Here is an 18,865-nt window from a genome sequence, read left to right on the forward strand (position 1 = left end):
TATATAATCAATATGTATAAATGCTGTCTCTTATACACTTCTAGATGTGTATAAGAGATAGGCCACCAACCTATAACAGAACGTGTGATGGGATATCTCCCCAGTGTACGATGATTGTCTTCAGTAGGCAAATAGTGACTATATGATAGACCTAATTATTACACGAAGGAGTTTACAATTAAACAGATAGGCCTATTAATGTTGCCGACATGTGTGTCATAGATTAATATATTTATCTAATCTCAGGTCTCTTGAATTAAAAGTCTTACCTTTCGAGTAGACAAGCTCCAAGCTATACAGTTCAGGTCTTTTTGAAGTCAGATTGTTTTGTAGGACAGCCAACAAAAGTACAGAAGAGGGCGAATGAGGCAACACCCAAAACCTCACAATAATCCAACCTTCTACCTCAGTTGTCAATTCTGTAAGACACTGAACCTCAAAGTGGTAACGCTTCATGGGTCTATTTACAAAGTATGCGAAGTATAGGTTCATTCAGTTTGCGCACTCAAGCTTAGATATTCAAATCCGTACAAGGTAGACAAAGTGAATGAAATGGCGTAGAATGGCACTGCCCGGTAGCACTGTTGAATCATACCAATAACCGTGTATACTATATAGTGTGAAAACACCGCTATTGATTCCTCATTATGTTTCATTGTATGTTTACTCATCTTTCGCATCTATCTGGTGCCGTATTATCATGAGTTTGTGTATTTTTTTATAATATATAGAGACAAACAATTTATAATAATAATAATAATAATATGTCGCTCTTATATAGCGCTTCATGCACAATGCCTCTAAGCGCTATACTACGAACGCTTATAGTTTACATGTTATTTTATTTCATTAAATTGTTTTCATTGTTCCAAATTTTGAATTAGAAATTGCCGGGCATCTGGGGACCTGCAATGGCCAAAATACGACGCCAATACAATGTCCCCTGTCTCCAGCAGCCGCGATCGACTCCAATTAAAGTGTCTTTAGCACATGAAGCAGTGGATCTGGTGGATCTGGAAATGTCCAAAAATGGAGGAGGGGGCGAAAGTGGGACTGGTCGTGATAACACTCCACTAGGAGGTCCGGGGGAAATTTTTGTGTTGTAGACGCCCGAAAATAACCTTTGAGGAGTTTTGGCCGATCAATTTTTTAATTTTTTCTTTCTTTTTTTTTTTTTCTTTTTTTAACCTTCAAAAAAGTGGTGGATGTGGGGGGGGGGGGCTGACCAAGAGCAATACTTCTCGCCCAAACGCTCAGTTTTACTGCGATGGTTCTTGATGACGTTGGTTTCAACATGGAGTAATAATTACAGTTTCAATAATAATTTGTAAATAAAGCCTACCCACAATATTCCTTTTTATTTTGACCTAGAGTTTACACGTGTAGTATTGCAACGCAAAAAAAAAAGATCACAACAAGCTGATTGAACAAATTCTACAAATGCTGACAATGAATGGCATTTTTATTATAGAATATAAAAAAACAAGCATTTCTAACTCCTGTAGGCCTATAACGATTATTTTGAATGAATTTATAAAGAAATTAAATTATTTTATAATAATTCTATTTGTATAAATTATTAGAATTATTAATTGTCGGTATTTATTGTGGTACACTGCATATGCGCTTCGCTTTACATCGATTATTCGATCAAAACACATATGAAACACATACTTAGCTCACTAGTGTTCCATAGCAGTATATACCTGAAAATAATCACTATTATTTACATTCATACCATTATATTTATCATATGTCATTAATAAAAAAAATAAGGTCATAAATACCACCATCGATTCTAGATTGTAATTATTCTTAAAGTTCGTTTCTTTCAAAATTAAATACACATACATATATACCTATGTGTATGTGTATTTAATTTTGAAAGAAACGAAACACATATGTATATATAGCCTACATATATAATACATATGTATAAATGTATATATGTGCATATATATACATTATATATATACATATATATATATAGTACAATACCCTTTTTCTTGAGGAATTTTGTGGTTTACATTGTAATACCAAGTCGTTTAAAAACCAATTCCATTGGTGATATGTAAACTGCCATATATATATATATATATAGCATTACTGCAAAATGGTTTAGTTTTTATATCTATATATAACCTTTCCCGAGATTTTGTTCAGTGCCTTAACCAATATTAGTTTCACAACATATCAAAACTATGTGTGGCGTGTCTAGGGGCTGTCTCTTATACACATCTAGATGTGTATAAGAGACAGATATATGTGTGTGTGTGTGTGTGTGTGTGTATGTATATATATATGTATATATATAAATCATGATATAATAGAGATAAAAACTAAACCGTGCCTTTAAAAAATTAGTTGCACAACATATCAAAAACAATGTGGAACATCTTCATCTTGTTTGTATTTTTGTCTTGTAAAAGCATTGCCCCTTAGTGAAGCCAATATGGTTCGCTATTGTCATATACAGTTCTCGCCTTGTGACTAAAAAAAATACATTTACAGAAGGAAAATGAAAATATTCCTTGAAAGTTTACAACGGTCTAAATATTTTACATTCAAAAGTTGGAGAGGTACCGTAGAAATCGTTCAAAACTTCAAAACTAGGCCTAATATAAATTCCATACATAGCTACAATGAAAAGCTGCATCACCCTCACCATTCAGCAAACTGTGTCTTTACACACAAGCAAAAAAACACGATAACTAGCAAAATTAATTAAAATATTATCCACAGCGGTCATCCATTTTTTCATCATTTTCACAAGAGCACAAACCAAACGTAGCCGGGGTGGGGCTAGATGTGTGTTATGGTTCAGGCAAATCCTCATTTTAAGCAAACACCCCTATTTTCTGGCAACCCCCACCCTTCCCAATTTCCCGAACGAGTCCTCAAACTCAACTCATGCACTGCAGACCCACCCAGACGGAATGCTTTGCTGCAGACCTTTTTCAAATATAACTGCTTTTATAGCATTATTTAGAGGTATAAAACACAAAAATCCTCTGGTTTCGGGGGTTTTGCTGACCCCCTCCCCCTACTCTTTTGGAAGAACCTGGCTACGGACCTGCTAGGGGCGGGATGTGTCAACAGTCTATGTAACCTCCTAAACGAAAATCATTATTTTATCATGTACTGTTTTAGGAGAGGAAGAGAGTCAGAAAAGAGTATTTTACTTCCCTGAAAGTGATGAAAACTTGATGACCCCTAAAATAAACTAATCACAAGGGCTGTGAGAATTGCTAAAAAGAGTAACAGTACTCTGACAGCCAGATTATAACAATACAGCAAATAAGCAACAATAAACTCAGGAATTCCTCTTTTTGTAACCAATTGTCACATAGGCGTTGTCGCGTATTTCTATTGCTATGAATCAGTCAGTAAGTCAGTTATAGAGGGTAGTATACATGTTCATAATTTTTTTTTTAAGTGAATACACACTGGAAAATAAAAAGAATAGACGTGAAACATTTCGTAATGGCGACTGAGACAACGTAAAGGATTTAAAACCATGGGCTGTACTTGATACTGAACTTTTGGTTTAGTGTTGTTCGAAGAGGGCGCTGTAACTTCTCAAACAAAATCAGCATCTTCATAGGTACCAGCACACTGCTGTTCATAGTTCATGCATTCGAAGCCGAATTCCTGATGTAAGAAAAAAGATCATAAGTAGGGTTATGACAAGCACAATTAAAAAAAGAATTGTATCTACTAAACCTCTATGAGATTAAACAAGAAGTATGCCTACGTCTACTGGAATTTAGGGCGTGTTGCTACTATAAAAATTTCTTTTTATTTTGTATTCATAGTACAGTAGTTTGAAACGAGTTTTCTTTTTTAATAATTGCTCTGTGCAGAATATTCTAAACCTTGAGGTTGTAGGGTATCCCTAAAGACGTAGGCAGAATGTTTTTATTCCATTATTGATCTTAACACAACGGCCATTTATTGCCAAACATTAGGAAAAATGCAAGCTAAATCTTGAGAATTGAATCATGACTTTGGTATTGAGTTTTTTGGGATGATCAGATTTGTCAATAAAGCAAATGTAGGCCCTACCATCAATAATACGAATGAGGTGACTAGATAATAAACAATTTAGTTCAATTGTATAATAGATTCGTTCGTTAGTACGAATGCATAAATATAAAAGTGTGGTGCCCAGTAAGCTAAATGGCCTACTAGGACGAATCGTCAGGTACATAATTAAGTAGCCTACTCACTTTAGGGGGTAACGGCTCGCAGCAACAGTTCATGAAGGAGGCATAGCAGCCAGCAATGAGTAGAATAATTGCAAAGAAATCTGTGGTTCCGAAGATCACAAGACCTGTAATGTCAATACCAGTGTCTCCAGAGGTTCTTGCCCTCTCGGTAATGAACTCGTACTCTTGCAACCCAGCATATGTACTCAATAGAATACACGCAGTAGAAACTAAAATGAGGATGATATTTGAACAAAGAAAACAGCTTCCCTGAAGAAAAAAACAAAAAAACAAAAACAAAAAAACCCATTATACTACATACGGTAATTGGAAGATGCAGTGGCGTGTCTAGGGGCGCGTAAGGGTGCACACCCCTTACCCCTCCCCACTAAAGTAAGTGCTCGCCCCCACCCCAGTCGCCTCAAAAAGTCACGCTTAAGTAGTTAAGTCACCACAAATCACTTTATTTTGCGAGCTAGCGCCCCCTCACCTAATCATCGAGCACCCCATTTTACCTTCGCGCCCCCCTTCAGCTCCCCCATTTCAAGACTCCTAGATATACCACTGGGAGGATGACGAACACAAAGGCGTGTTTCCATAACATCGCTACACTGTACAGCCGACAGCTTTCGGCTACCCTGATTGGTCTATCGGGGATCCTTCGAAACAGTTTATTTGCTCTATGGTTACACAGTGCAGCGATGGTAGCGAGAGTGTAGCACTTTTATGCAAACCAGATCTAATCAAAACCTACACAATTCGTGGGTGCGTAATTTTTTTTATTGAAAGTCGTTTGTTTCCATTTTTATCAGTATTTCATATATCTAATCTTACCAGTCTTCGATCTAGTGTCTTTTTCGTCATGCAGATACCAAAAATTCCAGTCCATATAGCCTGTAGGACGATAAAACATGGTGATGGTGATACATTATTCTTCGTCTGCCATACAAAATATAGTAAATGTATGTTCAAAAATTACAGGCAGTCCATTGCGGAGTATCTCGTCATTTTGTGACAAACAGATACTAGCTAAATGCAAATATATTTTAAAAGAACCAGAAAATATACTTTTTGATGAATTTGTACTTTATAATAATAATAATAATAATAATAATAATAATAAAATAAATACTATATAACGATAGCTTTTTACATATATCTTTACAGTTATGATTCTGGTTGGTCTCTTTTGTATGTTTTTTGGTGATTTATATTTATACACTTACTATTTATTTAGTTTTATATATATTATTGTTGTTCGATGTTTATAAATGATTTTAACTTATTGAGTATTTCAGTCCTGTTTTAAAAATTGCCCCATGTCGAGGGATAAATAAAGAATTATTGAATTGAATTGAATTGAATTATTATAACAAATCAAGGTCAAATCAAATTAATATCCATGTCAATATCACTTTAAAACTGTTCAATCTGTGGATGTGAAGAAATAAGCAAGATGAGAAAGGTTAAATATAGTCATTAGAAAATATGCAAAATACTGTCATAAAAATATGCTTATGACAAGAGAAATCAAATCGAACAGAAAAAGAGAATATGAAAAACAGCATTTATGTTCAAGTTGATGAAGAAAAAATTATAATAAAATTAATCAGTGACCTAGTCTAGACGGAAGCTTTATTTCAGGTACCTAACGTTATTGTTAAGTAACACTAAGTTTATGTTTTTTGTTGGTTATTTTTTTTTTGTATGCCTATGCAAATATGTTCACCGTCTTCCGTAGACTGTATCTATCACTCTAACTACATTAAGACGCTTTCAATTGTTAGTATTCCTTGTATAAACAACTTACAAATACACCAGTAAATACTGCTATTCCATAGTCGTGCTGACCCCAAACTTGACATCCAAAAAAACAAGCACCCCACATGAGAACTTCAATTATGCCCAACACAAACACAGCGACACTGACATGAATAGCGTTACCATAGATATACGCCATGACTCTTATATATTATTGTCTGTAAAGATAATCAGATTGTAAATTAAATTTTTAGGCCTAGTTGCGGACAGAGTTTCACAAGCATACATAGAGGAGTAGCTTCCCAAAAATAACATGGTGAGAGTATCAGTGCTATTTGATATACGATTCAATCCTACTCCTTCTGAACCTAGACATTCTTTGTTACACATACACATCAAGGTTATAGCACTGCATACAGATAAAGCACCATATGAAAATTAAAACACGAAGGAATGCCTAATAATAGAATATCTATACATCATTTTTCTAGCCTGGACACGGCACCGACCCATAGCAGCACCTTAAATGTGTCAATAGTTCTCCGCCTGCTCCAGGTCAACTTTGAGCCATCATCAATCATGTTATATGGATAATATTTCAGATACAATGGTGTAAAATTATTGTAGTATTTTTAGAAATGTCATCAAGAATATTGAATAGAGATGTGCTTGGAAGTTAAAATGGCCGCCTTTCATGTTTCCAAATTCTCAAATCCTCCACTGTATTGTCCTTTAGTACTGGAACACAGCATGCTCTCTCCATCCTCCGTCCATTTGATGCCATCTTAAATGTTATGCCCGTAACGAGGGGGTTTTTGGGATCCCTTTTTTGAACAGTTTACTACTGCAGTAGTATTTTATCATAAACTTTGTTTATTAAAGAAACACTTCCGAGTTAAATTTAGCCCATAAGAAACCCCCTTACCATGAACCTGGTTACGGGCTGGCCTGGATACTGTATTACAAATACATAAATAATTATAACAGTGCTCTTAACTAGGAACGCTATGATGTTACAATCGTATGAAGAAAGCACCTGGAGTTTGGATCTGTGCCTATACCGTATAGATGTGGTCTAGCAGTATGGCACTTGCCTTGATGGCGAGTGACTGCATGTTCGAATCCTATAATATGGTGTAAGTGCAATCTAACCTTCATGCTTTATGTCAATTATCAGCCTTGAAATAATTTTTTTTTTGTCAATTCTCAGCCGTGAAATAAACAAATAAAAACGTTTCTGCATATTTAATCTGCTTCTCATCTCTCCGATGGATCCAAGACAATCCACTATTAGGCCTATTATATTGATTTATATTAGTATTCGTTCCTTCATGTAACCAGGGAACAGTGAATTTCATTGTTCGCTGATGTAACTGATATCTTCTAACCGAAAGGCTACTGATTAATCTCAGATAAGATATTATAATACATACTCCAAGTATCGAAATGCATGATATCGTGTCGGGATTCAATATTTCGACTTTAATTATGTCATCATCAGGAATGATAGGCCTATACACAATTTATTCTTGATGATGAAATAATTAATGTCGAAATATTTAATCCCGACACGATGGCGTGCATTTAATTCTACAGTATTTATTCACGGGTTTTGATGAAACATCGATCATTGTTAACATCATACATGAATACTTACTACTACAGTTAGCTTATATAGCATTCCCCTCAAGTCATTCTAAGACTGGACTTGAACTTGAGAAAAGAGCTTACCTTCTTTGGGTTACATCAAATCTGTTGTCATCATTCATAGAAACTTACCTGCTGTGTATAGGCCTATCAATTGACACCCTCTGTATCGTTGCTGCAGAAACCGGCTTTTTACCGTTGTGATTTCTATGGTATTGTAAAAACTTATTGTTCAATTGTTTATATAATTTTCTGCCTGGATAATCCAGACAATTCAGTGATACTGTACAGCTGAAATGCTAGTGAGTTTGAAATACGAACTAAGAGCAACCAACGACGCCAGTGTCCTAATCGCATCAAGGCGATGTTTGCGCATGTTGGGGTAATAATAATTGTAAATCTTACTTCTGCAATCATAACATCACTTGACAAGTTCAACACTAAATTCAATTTTCTGTTATCAATTATATAACTGTTCTACTACTTTTGTGAGTGTCTCTTGATAGAGTGTATTCCTATTGCATTTTTTTTTCTTATCGGCAAAATCAAACATCCAACCATACCTTGAAAGATGGCTATGGCTTGTTGACAAATTGATTTTATTTCATCGATCATTTTGACTGCTTAATAGATAAAAGCGTGTTTGATTTTTGATCGTTTCAACGGCGTATTAAAAATACCGATATGGAGGAGATATTGATGGGGTGTACGAAGGGGAAGTGAGGGCGCTAGCTTGGGAATGGGTTGATGTATTGCCCGTGTCATTTTTTGTCAGCAAGTTTCACATAATGTTACAAAATACGCATGTATACTTTTGTGTAGGGTACCCTATACTCTTATTTGTTGTGCTGGATATTAACGAGTCCCTGGTTCAACCGCTGCTCAAGTCTTTCAAGATAAACAATTAATTCAAATACTGTATATCGAGAAAATTCAAATTAATCCATTTTGAATATTATGATTACAGTATCTAGGCCTTGATGTTTGTTACAATTGATTAATTAATTAATTATGATTTTAAAACCACCATTTCCCCATTGTGGAGATATTTTATTATTATCAACTATTTTATTATTAGCAACAAAGCATGCGTGTACAGATACATCTGTTACGTAAACATTTCTTGCTTACAATTAGGGGCCCATTAGTTCTAGCTTACTTCATAATGAGTTTCAATAAGAATTTATTTGCGCCCCCACCACATATATCTGATTGGATAATTTAAATCATGATCTAAATATAAACAATACCAATTGGTTGGGAAATTAATCAATTGAAATAATAATTTATCTATTGTGATTATAATTTTAATTCTTTAGACGAAAACTCCCTTTTTTGTGAGAAAGAGACACTCTGGCCTTATCCAGCGTATCGGTCAATTTAACAAACTCCAAACAAACATTTTGGTTGTAACACCCGATTTCATTAGATCAATTCCTTCCGTCGCAATAGTGTTGTTTCAGCCCTAATTCAGTTGACAAGGGAAAACACCAGCGACTCAAATGCTTATCCTATAAATGTAGTTATGAGTCTGAAATTTTCAGAATGGGTTGACATATTCTGTTAACCTGTCGGCTATTGTCGGTGTTGTAGCCGAGTTTCATGTTCGTCTCTGTACCCACACCGATGACGTATTCCGCGCACACACCCAGTAGTTTTAACACCTTCGTTAATATGTTCTTATAGCAAGTATAGTTTCAATGCAAAACAAGCATTTGTTAGCATTTACTAAAAGGTGAGTATGCTGAAATTTATCATTTTGTTTTACATTTTGTGAATTTCATAACGAACAAGCAAATTTTAATACAGAGCTTAGGCAGATGTAGATATCATTATACAATACAGACGCGTGACCTGTCATTCTAAAATTATTATTTTCATATCCAATTCGTGATGCGTACTATGTCTGTCTAATTAAGTTGAACAATAGTTCTATACTATGGTGATTTTATAACTCTAATTCTAACCAACGATTTCAACCAGTGTATCATATTGTTCTTGCACTTCTAGTTTGTCTCAATCGTGTTGTATATATCATTGCATGTGGGAGGTAGGCCGAAATCATCGTTAATTCGTCCTTGATATTTATCTTTGACTACCATCTTATTATGTTAGTGAATTTCATAATGGTTGTTGCAGAAACATCAATTTTGCTTAGTGTATGATATGGTATCTCACTAGGAGCGGTAATACTAGCACAAATAGCGATAAGTAAAAGTAGCTAAAAAGTGGTAATCTAAAAAATAATGGTAGGCCCTAACGTCTGCAATGCAGTAGTTGTTAGAAAAAAACATAGAATCACAATAAGTACAAGTCTCCCTCTAATTAAAGACCCCTCCAATTAAAGACCACTTTTCTGTGGTCCCAAATTAACAAATGTCTTTTATCTTCATTATTCTAATTAGTGACCAATTCAAAAGTACTAAAGACCATAGAAGCCCTGGTCCCAAAAGTGGTCTTTAGTTAAAGGGAGACCAGTAGGCCTATTCATTTTCAAAGTTGTTATTTTCAGTTTCCATCCCACATGTAAGCGTAGATATCGGTAGACTTATTAGGTTAGGAGGTACCCTGGAACCCTTCTCTACCCCCACGATCAGACAAAAAGCCAATTACGTCGGGGAACGATGCATGCATTAAAACTAAGCCATCAGTCTGAGGGTGCAGTTTTTGGGCATTTAGAAGTGCTTATTCTTATTAACATTAATGTTAATAATATTATTATGGCTATTATTGTTATTGGTTATTTTTTTACTGTACTATAATTATTAACATATACGCGCAAATTTAACCCACTCACTATAATCGTGTATTGCATATGATAAGGCATCGTCGCTCACATCACGAACTAACACAATCAAAGTAGATTGTGTTAGTTCGTGAAATCAAGAAAGCGCGTCAAAATACGCGCTGTTGTTAAGGATTTTTTGTGTGGTAAAGAATACAAAATTGCTTGACAACCAATACGCGCTCGTTTTGACGCGCTAATGTGATTTCACGAACTAACATAATCTACTTTGATTGTGTTAGTTCGTGATGTGAACGACGGCATGTGACGTCATCATGTGTGTCTAACATTAATAAATTTTATAAGAAAAATAGCACCGACAATACGTATTGATTTGAAGTTTCTTGGTAACCAGTCTGACAGCCAACCGTCTGCGTCGCTATCATCGTAACAAAATCATATATTATATCTGTCAATAGCGATAACTCCATTGAAACACTACTAAACATTAAATTGTAATAACGGAAAATATACTATAAGGAGTTTGCAGCGTTACTATGTCAACGAAAACCAGCATAATGCGCCATTATAATTATATTCACTTATATTACGTGTTGCTTTGAGCAATCTAGACTGTTTGGTGTATGGTCTGAGGTGTAATATTGGTATATTTTATATTATATTATATATATATATATATATATATATATATATTGTACCATATGATCTAATATAGTTTCAAAACTTATATTACTCACCAGTATCACCTAACTACATGTCTCTGTCTATTATTAGACGATACATCATGATAAAGATATTTCTGGTTTTATTATTATTATTATTATTGTTATTATTATTATTATTATTATTATTATTATTATTATTATTATTATTATTATTATTATTATTATTATTACTATTATCATCATCATTATTATCATCATCATTATTATGTATTACTTAATTCTCATGTCAATATTATATTTATGAGATAATCATGATATTATCCTCTTTATGTTTTATATTATTCAGATCATGGCGCCGTGGAACTCATATAGGACTTGTACGGCTGTAACTAGTGTTATACTGTTAATCTCTGGCCTATTTCTAATAGCCTTTTGGTCGAGTTGTTATCAACATTGTTTAACGAAAAATGAAGCAACAAATGACGCTGCGTCACCTCTATGGACTGGTATCATTGTGAGTACTTATGCCCATAATGGAGTGAGGATGAAGGGTTTGGGGTGGTGTTGAAGAGATGACATTTATGAAGACGATTATAGGCTTAATGATGCTGTTGAGAGTGGTTATAATGGTAATGAGGATAATACTGTACATATAATGATGGTAAAGGTGACAGTGGTAACAATTTGTCATAATGACCAAGATAATACTGATGATGATGATGATGATGATGATGATGATGATGATGATGATGATGATGATGATGATGATTATACATTGATTATTAATGAAAGTTCATAATGGATGCGGTAAAAGTAATATTAAATTAATATTTTAGGTTTCTTTAGTCGGTATATTTGGGATGTTCGCCTCATTTCTCTACTGGCAACCAAAGAATGTAAGTTCTACTTTTCAGTCGCTTTATACACACACACACACATGCACACACCCACACACCCACCCACACACACACACACATATTTATATATATATATATATATATATATATATAAAACACATGTATGTTTTTATATATGCATATAATAGTTAAAATGATCCTATGGGTGTGGGTGTGGGTGTGGGTGTTGTGTGTGTGCGTGTGTGGGTGTGTGTAGGTGTTGTGTAATCATTTACAAAGAGCCTCACACCAATTAGAATTGGTGTGAGGCTCTTTGTGAATGATTGTCTTCCACCACAGATAGCGTTTATATTATTATACAAATCTCAGTATTTTGACTACTACTTAAATTATTAATAATTTTTCACCTTTTCGCTGACTTGTATAGCGCATCATGCAAAAAAGCTATGTGCTCAATTGTTTCAATTCTGTTATTGACAACCTTCAATAATGTTGAATTTTGAATTATTAAAATATAATGATCAGTTAATTGGCCTATATTTTCATTTTTTCCACAGGACATAGCATTTGTATTTATGAACATGATCCTTATACTATGTTCAATAGTATGTGTCGCCCTCTCGATATACGCATCGTACAAAGAATGGAAGGCATATGACGCTGCAACGGAAACTAGCGTTGAAAACTACACAGTGCTCGGAGTGGTTCTCTTCGCCCTGATGGCCTTCTTCGCCTTCTTGGTACTTATAGTAAGCGTACTTTGGACGTGCTGTTTTTGCTCTTGGAGAGACACATGGGATGAGGTATCTTGACAAAAATTTATTATGATAATACTGAAAACTATTAAATCGGGATTTTTGAAAATGATATAGGCCTACGTCATCATTCCTGATGATGACATAATTAATGTCGAAATTGAATCTCAACACGATGCCCTGCATTTCAATACTTGGAGCATGGACCTATTTATAATATGTTATGTGTGGCTTCACTCAAAATGTTTAGAGTTCCAGCATTATTGAATGTTACATTTCTTTCCTAAAAACTGTATCAGATTTAATATAGTATCCTTATTTTCAAAATAACAGGGGCCAAGAATGGCAGATCCTAATCCTCACACAACTGTCAAAGTAATTGAAATTCCACGCTATTCAGTTTATGGATCGTCAAAAGACTGGCGGGGTTACAGCTCCGATGTCGGAAGAAGACCACCGTCATCCCTATTCGATAAAAGAAGATCGCCCAATCCTTGGTGGAGATCGTACCGAAGGCGTCCTTACGACCCTTATTATTGGCCGGAGCGACGATCACGACGCCATCGGCCTCGCAACTGGTGGATGGCGTATCCCCCGTACGATAGCAGTGTAAGCAGCGCTGCTAGGTTAAATACTCGTTAACGAAACACTGTCTGTGTCTAGCTGAAAATAATTTTTAAAAAAATTTAAACAATAATATTTTAATTTGATACTTATTTTAGTAAGTTATCAACTTTCAATTGAACATTCAAACAAGAAACTTTACCTTACCTATTAACAGACATACTGTATAAATAGGCCTATTATTCCTACAGTGTATTATTTTTATATGGACAGTTAAATTGGCTGGTAAACAATTTAAGGTTTTTGTAGTTAAACGTCTGTAGATCAGTAAAAATCCCAATTGTTCTCTCATTAAATTTGATTAATTATTTGATCATCTTTAATACAAAAAAAATCATATTTAATTGATTTAATGGGGGGGTTTTTTGGCCACAGACAGTATATCTTTATTTATTAATCGCAATTGGTTATTAAAGTACGGTTGCTATTCCAAGAGATAACCTAGTGGAACTTTCCGCTAAGACCCAGTCCTTGGATATTGTTGCTAATGCTCTGCTAAACACTTGCGTTTGTGCGACAAGACTTTTTCTGGCAATGATCTGATTGGTCGATTGGTTGCTATGTTCGATTGATAGGCCTACACGAAATTTCAGCTGTCAGCTAATGCGCGTGTAGATAATAAAAAATGCTATGTTATAGGCAGGGGGTTTGTGATTTTTATATTTATCAACTGACCTGAAATTAATATTAGGCCTACGTAAGATCATAGAGTGACACGTTAACATTGACGTAAAAGAAGTCATTTAGAAGCTTCAAAGGTCTTTCCGCTAAGCCAGCCCCGGACGGTCCTATAAAATGACAGTGTGAGCATGTGGTTTTGTGCGTATTCCTGATCGTGTTCTCATTGGTCAGTTTTGAGTGACAACCCCTAAAGGTCCATTACACAGGTCTATGTGAAGCTGTGGCTTGCTGGTAAAGACACTCGCTTTGCAATACCATGGTATTTGGTTCTTTTCTTTAAAAAATACAAAACCTTAAATTGGTTTTGATAATCATATACTAATTTGAGTAATGATACAAGTGTTTGTTACGATTTACCTGGAAGATATATCGTTGCGCCATCTTTTAAGGCGTCTTAATTAAGAACATAGTTCGAGTTCCTATATAGGCCTACGTAAAGCAAAATAGCGTAAAATAACAATTTTACACAAATCTACAACACATGTGAGAATTCATTATTCAAATTACTTTGGTACAGTAGAATGTACTAGAGTAATATTTAGTAATAGGTAAATGAACTAAATAACAGTGACCTTGGTAATCCCCTAAATATAAGCAAATTATTATTTTTTTAATAAATACGTGACGAATAAGAAATGTCTAGATCTATCACAAAATTTTAGCATATACTCTATAATCCAGCCTTTATCAAAACTGGTTGTGTCAACACTTTACAGAACTATTGGATCGCAATTGTTCTATTGTTTGTCTTTTATTTGCAAAGGTTACACTATCTAAAAAATTAAGGTTAAAAGACGTAAAAAAAACTCCACTCCCCAAAATTCAGCAGAGGCAGTTACAAATAAATAACTATAAAATTGTATAAATGTTAAACTGTTTCTATTTTATAAATCGAGAAGCAAAAACAAGTTTTATAAATGCATTACATATAATTTAATTTGGAAAATACAAAATATTTTATCATTGTGAGTTCTCAATATTCATACAAATTGTTCACTTAATTTATTTTAAATTGGTAGAGGAGTTGTTATAGGTGGTATCTGAAGTATCAGATTATGAGTCTGAATGTGTTTATTGGTCATAATTATTCAAAAAATATATTAAGGAGATAGCGACTATATTTGGAAAAATAAATATATGTTAAAATTAGCGGAAGATAATGATGCAATAGGACCCAATATTTCCGAAGATGTAGTAGGGTCTTTCTAGTGGTGAATTTTACAGTACACCGAGTGACCATCTCAAACTACAATGACGAATTCATATTTTTGTAAAGTATCGTTCTATACAATATCAGTCTGATGTATTCTATGCAACTCTTTTAATGATATATCTTAGATACAATTCGAACGATATATTTCTATGTAAAGTCTATATCGTAAAATAAGGGGACATGTCTATCGACTCTTATGGCACTCTCACATTATTCCGTCTTGGAGGGCCTATTGTATTTATACAATTAGGTACGGTAGGTGTTTGAATCTTCTGCAAATGTCGAACGTGTTTATAAATATTGATGTTATTCTTAAATATACAGTTGCTTCGTGTTAATTTACCTTATAAAATGTTTATAATTTTCTAAACTATTTTAATAATTTTGAAAAATTTCTTGACTATAGATCTGTAAATCGCTATTAGTCCTATGCTAAATCTGTTCAGGGATTTGAATACAAAATAATTACAGTTGCTAATTGTATTCTAGCTAAGCATTATGCACCCTTAACGCTGTCTCTTATACACATCTAGATGTGTATAAGAGACAGTTTCTATTGAATCGTTTCCGAATAAGGCAGGCCAGTTAGGGCCTAGCCTAGGCCTAGACGCTAAAAATAGGCTTAGCAGCATAGGCTAGCCCAGTGAATTCGGTATGACTAGCCTACGAAAAAAGTTAACATTTAAAATTTGCACGCATAAATCCCGGAGAACGCTATCTTGTGTTTATAAGATCTTTGGTAATAGGTAAATGAACTAAATAACAGAGACCTTGGTAATCCCCTAAATATAAGCAAATTATTATTTTTTTAATAAATACGTGACGAATAAGAAATGTCTAGATCTATCACAACATTTCAACATGTACTCTATAATCCAGCCTTTATCTAAATTGGTTGTGTCAACACTTTACAGAACTATTGGATCGCATTTGTTCTATTGTTTGTCTTTTATTTGCAAAGGTTACACTATCTAAAAAATTAAGGTTAAAAGACGTAAAAAAACTCCACTCCCCAAAATTCAGCAGAGGCAGTTACAAATAAATAACTATAAAAATGTATAAATGTTAAACTGTTTCTATTTTATAAATCGAGAAGCAAAAACAAGTTTTATAAATGAATTACATATAATTTAATTTGAAAAATACAAAATATTTTATCATTGTGAGTTCTCAATATTCATACAAATTTTTCACTTAATTTATTTCAAATTGGTAGGGGAGTTGTTATAGGTGGTATCTGAAGTATCCGATTATGAGTCTGGATTTGTTTATTGGTCATAATTATTCAAAAAATATATTAAGGAGATAGCGACTATATTTGGAAAAATAAATATATGTTAAAATAAGCGGAAGATAATGATGCAACAGGACCCATTATGTCCGAAGATGTAGTAGGGTCTTTCTAGTGGTGAATTTTACAGTACACCGAGTGACCATCTCAAGCTACAATGGCGAATTCATATTTTTGTAAAGTATCGTTCTATACAATATCAGTCTGATGTATTCTATGCAACTCTTTTAATGATATATCTTAGATACAATTCGAACGATATATTTCTATGTAAAGTCTATATCGTAAAATAAGGGGACATGTCTATCGACTCTTATGGCACTCTCACATTATTCCGTCTTGGAGGGCCTATTGTATTTATACAATTAGGTACGGTAGGTGTTTGAATCTTCTGCAAATGTCGAACGTGTTTATAAATATTGATGTTATTCTTAAATATACAGTTGCTTCGTGTTAATTTACCTTATAAAATGTTTATAATTTTCTAAACTATTTTAATAATTTTGAAAAATTTCTTGACTATAGATCTGTAAATCGCTATTAGTCTTATGCTAAATCTGTTCAAGGATTTGAATACAAAATAATTACAGTTGCTAATTGTATTCTAGCTAAGCATTATGCACCCTTAACGAGTAGGCGTGTATATTTGAAGCCATTTCTTCGTTCCTGGTCTAATGAGCAATATAATTATATATTATATATATAGGTGTATATATATATATATATATACATATATATATATATATATATATATATATAAATCAAGATAGCCGTTAACACAGTTAAATTATATATAAATCATCAAAGAAAGGTAAATACAATGTTCGAATAAAGGACATAATAATACATATATATATAAATATATTTATATATTTATATATATATTTACATATATATATATATATTATATATATATATTATATATATAAATATATATGTGTGTGGGGGTGTGGATGGATGGGTGTGTGTGTGTGTGTGTGTGTAAAAGCTTAAGTTTAAAACTGTTTACCAATGTGTTACCATAGTACTAAAAGCCTTCGGGAAATTAAGAACAATACATTAGACAGCGCATCTTATTAACAATCTCCCTTTAATAAAACATGACTTTGTTTTCTATTTCAAAATTCTTGACTCTTGTAATATATTCTTTGAGGCATTGTCTGTACGATTTGCATATTATCTAAATATGATGATGATATTATTTCAAACACTATCGAATATTAAATTAGCAACTTCCGCATAAATCTCCGTTTCATATGTATTTCTTTGCACTGTTGAGGCGGACGTCAGAGTTTTAATTCATTGAATTGTTGAAGCGTATCATAATTATCGGGGTTTTTCACAAAACGACTTTCTTTCAATAGTGTGGATTAGAATCTAACGGAGAACTTTACTGTCAACTTACACACCTTGGATTATACGCTATGTATGCGGAAATAAATGTTGAAACCCGTTCATAGCGCGTAGGCCTATTTCTTGATTTGAGTTTGGGTTGTCAAGTGAAGATTCAGGGGCAAAGCCTAGTTCCTAAGAGTTCCAGAAGCCTAACAAGAGGGATAAAAACGATACCATGTCCGACCATAGGGTTCATCACCAACGAAGGTCTGATTGGCGGTACCCCAGGTAAGAATATTGATATATAGATTTACTGTATTGTTATGTACCGGCACCTAATTACTAGGCACATAGGCCTAGGCCTATATAATATATATATATATATATATATATATAGGCCTATATATATATATATACATACACACATATATACACACATACATACATACATACGCCCACATACACACATGTATACACCCATACATACATACATACATAATTTTATTTATTTATTTAATTCTCAACTAACAGATGATAAAACCTCTACTGACAGGTTGGAGAAAAACATATACATATACAAGGAAGCAAATAAAAACTTACATCAAACAATCTTCATAATTTTAAGCTTAAATTAGGATAAACTATCATAAAAAATATCAATTTCATCAGAACAACTTAAATTATTATATGTAACAGCTAATCTTTGAAATAAACCTCTCTTAGTTACGTCAACCCGGCCAAATGGAACATAGATTAAGTTCCTAGAGCGAGTACAACAAGGAACGTTTAATTTAAACAAAGGTACAAGATTACAATCAAATATAGAACTTAAACTTTTGTAAAAAACAACATTTAAAAAACAAATCTGCGTTTACTTAAGGAATCAATATTTACAGTATAATCAGGACATGTCTATATATATAATATATATATATATATATATATGATATAGGCCTATACATATATATATAATTATATATATGCATCTTTTACCAAAATATACACGTTTATATATAGAATTACTATATACGTATATTTATATATATATGTATATATATAGGCCTATATATGAGTATATATAT

At 33.4% G+C, this 18,865-nt stretch overlaps 4 protein-coding genes across 6 annotated transcripts in view; 2 read left to right on the forward strand and 2 right to left on the reverse strand.

Annotated features, from left to right (window-relative positions):
* The window catches only part of LOC117101642, a 12,153-nt gene extending 11,701 nt beyond the window's left edge, over positions 1-452 (reverse strand). Inside the window, exon 1 of the mRNA XM_033241657.1 lies at positions 270-452. The gene's annotated coding sequence lies outside the window, so the exon portion shown is untranslated. The remainder of the gene's footprint in view (positions 1-269) is intronic.
* Positions 453-2,281: 1,829 nt separating this feature from the next.
* Positions 2,282-7,931, reverse strand: LOC117101652. 2 transcript variants are annotated; one of them, XM_033241687.1, is made up of 5 exons: positions 7,749-7,931; positions 6,019-6,187; positions 5,043-5,102; positions 4,230-4,478; positions 2,282-3,651 (listed from the first exon to the last, which is right to left on the reverse strand). In XM_033241687.1, exons 2-5 carry the CDS (start codon positions 6,166-6,168, stop codon positions 3,580-3,582), a joined length of 531 nt encoding a protein of 176 aa, XP_033097578.1. In that variant the 5' UTR covers positions 6,169-6,187; positions 7,749-7,931; the 3' UTR covers positions 2,282-3,579. The 2 variants fall into 2 exon arrangements, with proteins under 2 accessions (XP_033097578.1, XP_033097577.1); XM_033241686.1 differs by having other exon boundaries at positions 7,701-7,931.
* A 1,196-nt stretch (positions 7,932-9,127) lies between these two features.
* LOC117101643 lies at positions 9,128-15,651 on the forward strand. The gene is made up of 5 exons (XM_033241658.1): positions 9,128-9,351; positions 11,374-11,541; positions 11,864-11,923; positions 12,442-12,687; positions 12,973-15,651. The coding sequence occupies exons 2-5, from the start codon at positions 11,377-11,379 to the stop codon at positions 13,279-13,281; spliced, it is 780 nt and encodes a 259-aa protein (XP_033097549.1). The 5' UTR covers positions 9,128-9,351; positions 11,374-11,376; the 3' UTR covers positions 13,282-15,651.
* A 2,174-nt stretch (positions 15,652-17,825) lies between these two features.
* The window catches only part of LOC117101649, a 12,878-nt gene continuing 11,838 nt past the window's right edge, over positions 17,826-18,865 (forward strand). For both annotated transcript variants that reach the window (XM_033241681.1, XM_033241682.1), the window contains exon 1: positions 17,826-18,071. In XM_033241681.1, the coding sequence (XP_033097572.1) occupies positions 18,019-18,071 (53 nt within the window). In that variant the 5' untranslated portion in view covers positions 17,826-18,018. The remainder of the gene's footprint in view (positions 18,072-18,865) is intronic.

The sequence above is a fragment of the Anneissia japonica genome, unplaced genomic scaffold, assembly GCF_011630105.1.
Source record: "Anneissia japonica isolate Jap-2015-1 unplaced genomic scaffold, ASM1163010v1 scaffold1696_len571195_cov180, whole genome shotgun sequence".
Taxonomy (NCBI): domain Eukaryota; kingdom Metazoa; phylum Echinodermata; class Crinoidea; order Comatulida; family Comatulidae; genus Anneissia; species Anneissia japonica.

Excerpts from the sequence above, each read along its gene's own strand:
- LOC117101643 (XM_033241658.1), top strand. The coding sequence starts at position 11,377 with ATGGCGCCGTGGAACTCATATAGGACTTGTACGGCTGTAACTAGTGTT. Across the intron at positions 11,924-12,441 it reads TCTACTGGCAACCAAAGAAT|GACATAGCATTTGTATTTAT; the intron begins GTAAGTTCTACT and ends TTTTTTCCACAG. Across the intron at positions 12,688-12,972 it reads GGAGAGACACATGGGATGAG|GGGCCAAGAATGGCAGATCC; the intron begins GTATCTTGACAA and ends TCAAAATAACAG.
- LOC117101652 (XM_033241687.1), bottom strand. The coding sequence starts at position 6,168 with ATGGCGTATATCTATGGTAACGCTATTCATGTCAGTGTCGCTGTGTTT. Across the intron at positions 4,479-5,042 it reads AGACACTAGATCGAAGACTG|GGAAGCTGTTTTCTTTGTTC; the intron begins GTAAGATTAGAT and ends TTTTTTCTTCAG. Across the intron at positions 3,652-4,229 it reads GCGAGCCGTTACCCCCTAAA|GAATTCGGCTTCGAATGCAT; the intron begins GTGAGTAGGCTA and ends TTCTTACATCAG.